Genomic DNA, 10,612 nt, shown 5'->3' with positions numbered 1-10,612 from the left:
CTTGGCATTCCGGTCCCGGTCAGCTGCCGGGTCTCCACGCCCACCCAGCTCCCTATAGCAACGTCGATCTGGCGGGGCGGGGGAGGTGCTGTCGGCTGCACGCGGCTCCCTCTCCTCCCCTGGAGTTTGCACACGACTCCTTCAGAGGGCTCAGACACCCCGTCCTCGGAGACGGCCCGGCTACCAGGCCAGGTTAGGGCACGCGCCCAGTGCCCGCTCCAGCTCCTGCCCCCGTCCCTTGGCAGCTCCACGCGTGCATTTTCTGCCCCGCTGGGGTGCGGGGCGGGGTGCTGGAGGGAAGACCGGGCTTGAAGATGAAAGAATGCCCAAACCAAACTTGGAAAGAAAGAAATTGGCGACTTGGGCCGGGGCGGGGGCGGGGCGAGCCGGGGAGGGCGGGGCCACGCTTGACCAACGGGCGCTCGGTCCACTGCGAGAGGCGCCCGGCAGGCCGCCCCGCCCACGCCCCGCCCACCGGCCGCAGAATAAGGTGGCTGGCTGGCCCGCGGCGGACGCAGGCGGCTGCGGCGGGCTCACCTGCGACAGGTGCTCACCTGCGACGGTACCACGCGCGCCGGCACGAGGCTGGACGCCGCGGGCGGGAAGATGCTGCGCGAGCGGACGGTGCGGCTGCAGTACGGGAGCCGCGTGGAGGCGGTGTACGTGCTGGGCACGCAGCTCTGGACCGACGTCTACAGGTGAGCCGGGTCCTGCGCCCGCCGGACCCCTCCGAGCGTCGCGGAGACCCTCCCGGACTCCGGGAGGCGGCAGGCCGACTCCCACCCCAGTTGCCCCTCAACATGGAGCCCCCAGGCACCCTAAGAACCTCACCCAGAAACCTGCCCACCACCGAACCTGGCGTCCACCACGCTGCAGTCCTGAGCGAGGCCCTCCCAGGCACCCTGCACCTGCCTCTGCTCCTCCCCGTCATGCCGGTCTCCCCACTGCCTGGCCCTCCCCAGCCCCTCTCCCCGCGACCTCAGCACCCTGAGCTTCGCCACCACCCACTCCCCTTTCACTTCCGCTCAGCCTCTCCTGACGCACAGCCCACCCCAGCCCAGCCTCTCCCCTGCTTCCCACCCGCAACTCAGCAGAACCTCCCTGGTGTTTGCTGGGGCTGGGAAGGACCAGAGGGGAGCTCTCTTGGCGAGGAATATGGCCCTGGGGGTTGTTCCGGCTCCGATTTCACCCTGTGGGGGCTGCGCCTGGTTGCCTGTGTCCAAGTACTGGCCACGATCTCCATGTCCCCAAGTGCCTTCCCTGATTTCACCTTGGGTTCAGGGAGAGACCACAGTCCACCTGCTGAATGCCTGGGACGCAGGGTGCAGAGGTGGGGTCTGCAGAAAGCACCCCAGATTCGGGATCCTGTTTCCTCCCCATCTCTCCGTCCACAAACTTGGTGAAGGATTTCTGAGACAGCAGGATGTGTGATAGAACCCCACCACTACCCACAGTTCCAAGAAAATGGTGAAGGGTGATGCTTCCCGTCCCCTAGTGTGCAGGATGGGGACTTGGCAATGTGGGGCAAGCCCCTTGCAGGATCACGCTGAGGTTTCATCTGCAACCCTCTATTCCAAGAATCTGAAATATTCACTGTGGCAGGCAGGGTCGGCACGCGGGACCTGGAGGTGGACCCTGTGCTGATGAGCTGGCTGGGTCCCCTACTCCCTGTTGTCATATTGCTTCCAAATCATTCAGATACCTGAAGCACCCCGCTTCTCCAAGGCAAAAGCCACCTCTCCAGGGGCAGTGGCACATGCCTATAATCCCAGGGGCTCCAGAGGCTGAGGCAGGAAAATCACAAGTTTGAAGCCAGCCTCAGCAACTTAGCAAGGCCCTAAGCAACTTAGCAAGACCCTGTCTCTAAATAAAATAAAAAAGCCAGGGATGTGGCTCAGTGGTTAAGCACCCCTGTTTTCAATCCTTGGTACAAAAAAAAAAAAAAAACACCCCAGCTGTGTGTCTCCCCACACACACTCCTCCCTGGCCCATTCTTCAGTTCCTATGGCCCTAGGAGCCCTGCCCACCTGCTCGGCCAGTCTCCTGCCATCTCCTCAGCACGCACTGGCCATACCAATGCCATCGAGCCCCACGGCTCCTCTCCACTCCTCCTCCCCTGGCCTCCTTCTGCCCTGCCTGGGCCTGGGCCTCCGTTGTCCCTTGTGTAAATCTCAGAGGTGGCCTGGGCTCTCTGAGGGTCATAGCACAGAGTGGAGTGTGGTCCAGGCAGCAGGGGCCGGGGCCTTCTCCACCCCCAGCTCAGCCCCAGGCACCGCCAGGGAGTGGGCTGGGAGCCAGGGCACTCAGGTCCCTAAGCCTCAGCTGTCACCATACTCGCCTGTTTGTTTGCTGGGGCACTTGGGTGCTGCCTGGAAGGCGGGCATGGTGCTTCCAGTGGGGGCTGGGGAGCAAAGCAGGGCCCCCTGCCCTCGCCCTGTCCTGGCAGAGAGAGACCCGGCCTGGTGGAGGCCAGGAATGGAGCAGGTGCCAACTCTGGCAGGGGACAGAGGTGGAACAAATACTCTGTCCTTCCTCAAGACACCAACCACACCCACAAAGACCCACACCCCCGGCTGCGCTGGGGTTTCCCCCGCCACCAAGAGAGGCTGTGTCCTCTAGACCAGCACCATCCAAAAGAAATGGAACGCGGGCCAGTTGTCGCTATAAATGTGCTAGGAGTCTACATTTTTTTAAAGTTCAAATAAGCAGGTGCAATTAATTCTCATAATGTATTTTATTTAATCCAATATAACCAAATATTGTCATTTCGATGTGTCACCGATATAAAGGTCACTGGTGAGATAGTTTACGTGTTTCTTGTGCTGGTTTTGAAGTGCAGCGTGGATGTTAGCTGACCGCACTTGTCAGTGTGGACCTGTCGTGTGGCAAGCGCTGGGCAGCCACGTATGCTGGTGGCCCTGGACAGCACCACTCTGGAGCAGCCCTGATGCCTCTGGGGCTGAATGATTCTGTCCAGGGGACTGTCCTGCACGGTGTAGGATATTTAGTGACATCCCTGGCCTCGACTTGCCAGATGCCAATAGCAGTCTCCTAACGGTGATACCCAAAGGTGTCTCCAGCCAATGCCAGCAGCCCCCTGGCCAGGGGCAGAATGACCACCAACTGCAAGTCACAGGTCTTGTGAAGGGAGCCCCCTGCCCAGCCTGGGCTGGACTGCTACACAGCTCTGGTGTCTCACAGCTGCAGCGACTGGGCTTCTGTGCTTAGGAACCCACGGTGGGTCTCGGAGGTGCTTCTTTGATGTCCCATTTTGTAGGTGAGGAAAGTGAGGCTCAGAGAGAAGTCACTTGCCCGGTGACACGTAGGACTCAGGTCCATGTCTGTCTGACTCAATGCATGCTCTGATCCTGCAGGCCATCCTGTGTGACGCTGTTACCAGCTAGCGGAACTGGATGACCCTGTCAGCCTGTGTCCCTTCCACCTCACCCTGGCCACAAGCCCCCCGACCCAAGGACTTTGCCCACCCACACCGGGCCCTCCACTTCCCACCAAGTCCTCCCCAGCCAGACATGGGTGCTGGCCCAAGACCCCCCAGGGATGTCCCAGGGCCTCCAGGTAGACCCCAAGGAGCAAGGCCTGGTGGACCCCAGGAGCAGCTTCCAGACCAGGCCTCCACAGCCCTTTCCCATGGGCTCTGGACTCCCTTTTGGGCCTCGTAGAAGCAGCCTCTTCCCTCCCTTTCCTCAAGGGCCCTGTGGTCCCGGTGGAACGGTCCAACCAGTCAGCGTTAGCCCTCCCTCCTCCCCCGGTGCAGGTGGTGCAGAGCGGAGGCTGCCCTTGGAGACCCAGAAGCTGGCAGGGCAGTGGAAAGAGGCAGGACTAGGTTCCTGTCCATGGGTGGCATGACCTTGAGCAAATTGCATTAGCTTTCTGAGCTTCCATTGAGCCAGTCGAGTGTCAACGAGAGAACACAAGGAAGGACTTTTTCCCAGTAGAGGCAGTAAACATGGTCATGGCCACTTTGCCCATACAGGCCACCACGGGAAGGCATGCTCTGGGCCACCTCTCTTCTCCCTGCAGGAATACTTACCTTGACCCAGCCACTTTGATTGATTGTTTAGTACTGGGAATTGAACCCAGGGGTTCTCTACAACTGAGCTACATCTCCAACACTTTTATTTTTATTTTGAGACAGGGTCTCATTAAGTTGCTGAGGCTGGCCTCAAACTTGCAATCCTCCTGCCTCAGCCTCCTGTGTCTGGGATTATAGGCACCATGCCTAGCCCCAGGCACATTCTGACTGCTAATCTCAAGCAAGTTACCAGTAGAGGCACACACACACAAAAAAAGTAAGACTTCTTTTCTAGAGAATGTACCTTGGGGCCGGTAAAGATACTCGCTGTTTCCTTCTGCTGTTGCCAATGTACTCATTGTAGTTGGAGGACAAATACACCTTGCCCAGCCTCCCCGCCATGGTCCCTGTACCTGGCAGCCAGCACTTCAGTGGGACTGGCTGGGGTTCCATCTGATTGGGACTTGAAGTCGAGCGGGGCACAGAGTGTGGTGTTCCCAGCCACGTCTGTGAGCACTGGAGACATGGACGCCAGGAGTCAGGAAGGCGGCCTTGGAGGACCGTAGCAGGGTGGCCATGCTCTGTAGTCCTCCCACTGACCCACAGACCAGGTCTTGGAGATGACTTTTCCTGTCCCTTCCTTGGTTTTTGATAGGGATTGCTGATAAAGCAGGTTTCCCTCTCTCTCTACTGGAGACATACCAGGATCCATACCTGAAGGCCAGCAGGAGCTTCGGGACAAAGATAAGCCATTGACGATTGTCCCCTGTCTCTGCAGCACAGCCTGCCTCAGGAGGAGCCTGTGAGGTGGCAGGCGGGATGGGTCCCCTCCCCTTCCCCATTTTCCCCAAGGCAGAGGCCGCCCAGCCATTGGTAGGGCTATGTGTCCATCACTGTCTGGCTGGAGACAGGAGGAGGGGCCAGGGCAGGAGCTCCCAGACAAGGCTGGGCAAGAGGGACAGATGGACGGACAGATGTGCATCCTGCCTCAGCCGTGGAACTGACTCCCTCCCCAGCCTCCCCTGTCTTGGTTAGCGTGAGTGCAGGGGGCTTGCTTGTAGACAGATCATGAGGCTGAGCGTGGTGGCCCACGCCTGTGATCCCAGTGACTCAGGAGGCTGGGGCAGGAGGATGGAAGCCTGGGCCACTTAGCAAAATCCTGTCTCAAAATAAAAACAAAGGACTGGGGATGTGGCCCAGTGCAGAGCCTTGTCTAGCACACACCAGGCCCTGGGTTCATCCCCAGCTCCAAAAAGAAAAAAAAAGGACCTTTAGGTCAAAGACAGAGGATCCGGCTTGCAGCAACAGCAGCTCGGGGTGCCATGGGCTGCCCGGCCTCACTGACCCCCCTCCCCCCATATTCCAGGCACATCCTCCATTCTGGCCACACTGGCTTTGTGGATGCTGTTAGGCCTCAGATACACCAAGCTCATTCCCACCTCAGGGCCCTTGCACCTGCTGTTCCTACTTCCTGGACACTCATGCCTGAACTTCCAGGCTAAGCTCAAGCGACTCCTCCACTCGGCATCCAGTGATACCCCCATGTCATCATGCCTCACCCTGCATCCTGGGTGCTCTTTACCTCACTGTCTTCTGCCCTCTTTGTAAATCTTATTATTTCCTTAACATGACTAACCCGTGTTTATTGAACACCTACTAGGCACCTCATAGCTTCTTCACACTGCACACTCATCTCCGTGTGTTTTAACATCCCAGCACTTAGGGTCAGTGCTGCCCGGCCACATCTTGCCCGCCATGTGCGAGGCCCGGGTTCAACCACCAGTAGTGCAAAAAATAAGAAAAAAATCTTAATTCACATGCATTTAAACTTCCACCTTCATGAGATGGGAATGATTAATGCCCCTGCTTTTGTATCTGGGGACAGTAAGCAGTGCCTGTCCAAGACGACCAGCTGGCCGTGGGCGAGGCAGGGCCCTGGCCCGGGCCCGGGCCGCTCTGCTTTCCTGGGACGCCTCCTCCTTGCCCACTCTCCTCTCCTGAGCCGTAAACGCTCTGGGTTGAGTGGATGACTGACTGGATGCGGCCCCTGGGTTACGTGGAGCCAATTGTGGGGCTGAGCTCCCCGCCCCTGTCTCCAGGGCCGGACACCATGGTGTGGGCCTGTGGAAGGTCAAGGGCATGTGGCCGAGCTTGGCTGGAGCAGCATTTTCTCCTGAGAGAATGACGGAGGGAGGAATTCAGGCCAGGTCAGGTGGCCCCATAAATCAGAACAACACCCAGAGCCCTCAACCCTAAACCAGAGGCCCTGCCAGGAGCCAGGGCTCCAGTTTCAGCCAGTGCCCGGGGTGGGAGAACCTGTCATCCTGTCTGCAAGCTACAGTCTCCTGCACCTCTCTTTGCTGACCAGAAGGCCCTGAGTTGGGATGGGATGGTGGTGGCAGGGGCCACCCCCCAGCTAGCCAGCCACACCTAAATTAAATTTATGGGGAGAACAGATTTGGGAGGCCACCCTCTCCACCCAGCCATGCCAGACCTGTGCCCAAGGCCTTTGAGGCCTGAATGTGCTTCTCAGTCGTTCACCTAAGAGCCTGAGACAGGGAGATGGCCTTGGGGTCACTGCTCTGGGGCTCTGACTCCCACCTACTTAATAAGCAGGGGCTCCAGAGGTCCCTAAGGCCTTTCCTCGTCCTCTGCTGAGCCAGGCACTACCCGCAGCCGCCTTCTGCCTGGGGCCTCTAACCTGTGGGTTCTTTGCAGGGGGAGCAGCCAGGCCTGGATTTCAGGGGGCTGCAGTGCACTGCACACTCTGCCACCACGTCCCTGGGATTGGTTTGGAGAAGGGCTTGTCCCCACGGACTTCCACATGCTCATCTGTAAAATGGGATGGCCTGGGTACAGGCCTCATGGAATTAGCCAAAGGGTGGGCCCTACCAAGGCTGAGTCCAGGGCCTGGTACGGCGCCAGGTACTCAGTGAGCAGTTATTAAGTATTAGTATTGGGCTCAGTATAATATTAAAACAAATCACGATAAGATGTGCTTCCTGCTCTCAAAGTGTTCCTAACACCCGTGGGGAAGATGCTGAACACTTGTTGGTGTCGCCTGAAGCACCAGCAAAACGGGGAGGGGTGAATCCTGGCTGATGGACTCAGGGAAGGCGTCCTGGACAAGGTGACAGCTCAGCTGGGTATGGAAAGATGGCGGGGCCAGAGTGCTCCAGGGGAGCGAAGGGCATCAGTCACTGACCCAGCGTATAAGACTAGAGCATCAATGACCTGAACCAGGGCTTCAAAGTCATTGCTCAAGTGTTGAACTTTGATCTGTAGGGAGTAGGGAGTCACTGAAGGTCTGTGAGGAAGAGAGTGACCATAGATGAGATCATTTCATCACCAAGGAGGCACCAGTGCCTAGTACGAAGGGCTGCTGAGGTCCCAGGTGGAGGAGGAGACTGACTGAGGCAGACGCCATGCTGGCCTCTGCTGATCCCTGCCCAGGGCAGCTGCCCGCCATCACCGTGCAGAGTCTTGGGTGTGAGACCTGAGTGGGGACCTTGCCTCCCTCCCTCTTTCTGTCCTCGAGGGTGCTCGCCCCAGGTTGCATGCCAGGCTGGCACCCAGGACTCCCCCTTCCAACTCCTCCAAAGACCCGAGGACAGGATGTCACACCCAGGCTGCCAGGAGCTGGGGTCACTGTGGGGAGGAGCCCCGGCTGGTGTTAACGAGGCCCAGGCCAGATGGACAAGCCGAGGGTGCCAGGTGCCAGCCAGGAGCCAGCGCGCCATGCCGTCAAGCCTGGGACCGAGGGAGCCTCCCAGCACCTCGAGGCCGAGCCAGGGACCTGCCCCCGACTGAGCCAAGACCAGAGGGGCTGGGTGGCTCCCCAGAGGCCGCAGCGCTTGAGGGGCTGGGCAGGTGTCCTTTCGTTAGGCACCAACCACCAGGCCATTTCCCTCCACGTCCATGGCCACCCTCTGGTCTCAAACCAACCTCACCACTCAGCTGGTGCCCACCGCAGTCGCCTGCCCCTGGTGAGCTTCTGCGGTGCTCAGATGGTCGGGCCTCCCAGGGACTCCCCTGGACTCCAGAGGCCTTTGCCTCTGTGCCCCAGTTTGAATCCCCAGGCCCACTTTTTGTGATGCCTGCCCCTCCAGCCCCCCAATTCCCCAATCTCTCCGCACCGTCTGGATTCTCCCTCCATGTGCCCCCACCTTGCTCCCAGATCCATCCCTGCTCACCTTGCAGTTTCTCCAACACGCCAGGCTGATGTCTGCCTTGGGCCATCGCCCAAGCCGCCCTCCTTGCCTGGGAGTCACCAGGCAGCTTAGTGCCTGGTTTTCCGGCCATTTGTCAGACCCGATGAATCAGGAAAGCAGGAGGTGGGCCCAGCAACCCGACTTTAAACAGGCCCCGCAGGTGAAGTTCATGCACATTCGAGTTCTTTAGACTATGAAGTTGAGACCCTAGCTCAAATGCCACTTCCTCAGGGACCCCTCCTTGAGCCCCAGACCGGGGCTCATGGCACCTCAATGATTGCATGATCTAAACTCTCTCATTCCCTGGAATATCAGTGCCACACATTCAGAGAACACGTTATCTTTTCCAACACGTCTACCCCCGGTGCCTAGATCTGTGCCTGGCACATAGTAAGTGTTCAATAATACACGTTTAGTGGACCAGTGGTGTGTGAGCACGCCCTCCCGCCCAGCCCTTCCTACAGCAGACATACAGACGCACCGTGTGCCTGGTCCAGCCAGGCGCTGAGACCAGATTAGAATAGGAGCCAGCTGCCCCTGGGGGAAATACACATGGGCACAATGGATCAAGCTGGGTCTCCAAGGAGAGATGGACATTTGCCAGGCACAGAGGTCAGGGGAGGGCATGTGGGGTAGAAGGAACAGCACTTGCAAAAATGCTTGATGAGACGGACTGAGGACGGGAATGGGCAGGTCACAGAATGAGAGTCCAATTGAGGCGGGGGGGGGGGGGCCTGGGTGCCACCTGATGAGCACCAGGCTGCAGGGTGTGGGTGGGCCCCGCAGCCCCCAAGTCCAAGCCAGTGGACACTGTTTAAACAGCCCCCTGGCCAGCCAAGAAGGGCAGGTTCCTTCATTCATTTTCTCCCAAAGCACGTGCTAAGCACAGCCGTCCCGGGTGCTGGGACTCGGGCAGGCCGGGTTCCAGGCCCTGGCAGCCTGTCCTTCCACCCTCGCTCTTAGGTCTCGTTGCGATGAGCAAAAGAGACGTCGTTATAACCACTCCCAGCCCTCCCCTTTCCCTGCAGCCTCGGGGGACCCTCCAGCTGCCCGAAGCCCCCGCTCCCTGGCTCTCGAGTTTCTGCAGGGGATTCTAAGAGGATCTTCCTGGAGAGGGAAGCGGCCAACAGGATCCACGGGGGACAAAGGTGCCTTTGTCCCTTCTGCCAGGGCCGCTCCAAGAATAGCTGTTTGCTCAGCTCCCAGCATGGCTGGTGCTGAGTCCAGGGAGGGTGTGGGGCTCTGGGGCTCTGATGTGGGCTGGGTGTTAACCCTCTGGACCCTCTGGGGCCTCCTCCAGTTTCTCACTGGCCCAGAGGGATGAAAGCGGCAGGAAGCATCATTAAAGTAGCTAAGGCAGGCTCCCGAGAGACCATCCCCTCCTCCGTCTGAGTAGAACTGTATGCAGATGAAATAACAGTGGCTCTGGGTAAAGGTGGGCGGGAATTCAGCACAAGCCCTCCCGCCACACCCCTTTGCCCCTCTGGCTCTGGTTGCATCCTCCCATTTAACACTCAGTGACATAGAGAGGGAAAGCCACTTGCGCTAGGCCACCCAGCAAGCTGATGTGCAAAGCTGGGATCTGCAGTGGAGGGAGGTGTCCCAGACCCACGCCTTTTTGCCAAAACCATCTTCCATCTGTGGCACCGTTAGCTCATTATTTTCTTTAAACTGCTCACCCTTTTCGTAATAGCTTTATTTTAAATGGAGGTCTCGTAGCAGCCCGTAATGGCGGGGCTTTATCAGGTGCCATAGAAAGAGACTTCAATAAACACACCAGTGGTCCTTCAGGCCCTCGTCCATTCCTCTACCGCCTCGGCGTCCACGCCCCGCAAAGGCTCGCCCTTAGCCTTCTCAGTCCTGCCCTCTCGGCTGCGTACCAGTGACATGCCCAGCTGTGCTGGGCTTCGAAGGATGAGGCTGGAGGAGGCTGGACCCTGCCGCAGGGAGGTGGCCCAGAGGAGGGCAGGTACCGCGGAGGGGCACCACGTGGCAACACCGTGAGGGAAAGGTGTCACCTGCCCTGCAGAGGACGGGCAGGAGGCCAGGCAGTCACCCGTGTCTTAGGGGCTGGCTGTAGGCCCTCAGAAGGGGAGGGGACACACTCCGGACCCCTCAGCAAGTCCGCGGCAGATCTAGACTCAAACACAGATCTTCCGCAGAGGTCCAGGGCCCTTGCCCGGACTCTGCCTCTCCTGACGATGGTGCAGATGGAGGGCGGCCACCGGTCAGTCCAGCATCCCCTGCTAGGCAGGGGACTCTAGAGGAAGCAGAGACGAGACAGAACGGAGTGCCCTCGAGCTCCTCTGCCAACACTGGGAACAGGCTGCCCAGCCTCGCCCACCGTCTCCTCAGTGCCCACGCCCAG

At 59.1% G+C, this 10,612-nt stretch overlaps 1 protein-coding gene across 1 annotated transcript in view; it reads left to right on the top strand.

The window, feature by feature from the left end:
- Positions 1-506: 506 nt before the first annotated feature.
- The window catches only part of LOC306653734 (protein-arginine deiminase type-2-like), a gene marked incomplete at its 3' end in the record, with an annotated part of 33,599 nt that continues 23,493 nt past the window's right edge, over positions 507-10,612 (top strand). The window contains exon 1 of the mRNA XM_079126697.1: positions 507-698. Coding sequence (XP_078982823.1) covers positions 607-698 — 92 coding nt within the window. The 5' untranslated portion in view covers positions 507-606. The remainder of the gene's footprint in view (positions 699-10,612) is intronic.

This window comes from Sciurus vulgaris (assembly GCF_902686455.1).
Source record: "Sciurus vulgaris genome assembly, chromosome: 1".
NCBI classification, from domain to species: domain Eukaryota; kingdom Metazoa; phylum Chordata; class Mammalia; order Rodentia; family Sciuridae; genus Sciurus; species Sciurus vulgaris.
Note: the sequence above shows the minus strand (reverse complement) of the source record. Positions and strands in the feature narration are given on the sequence as shown.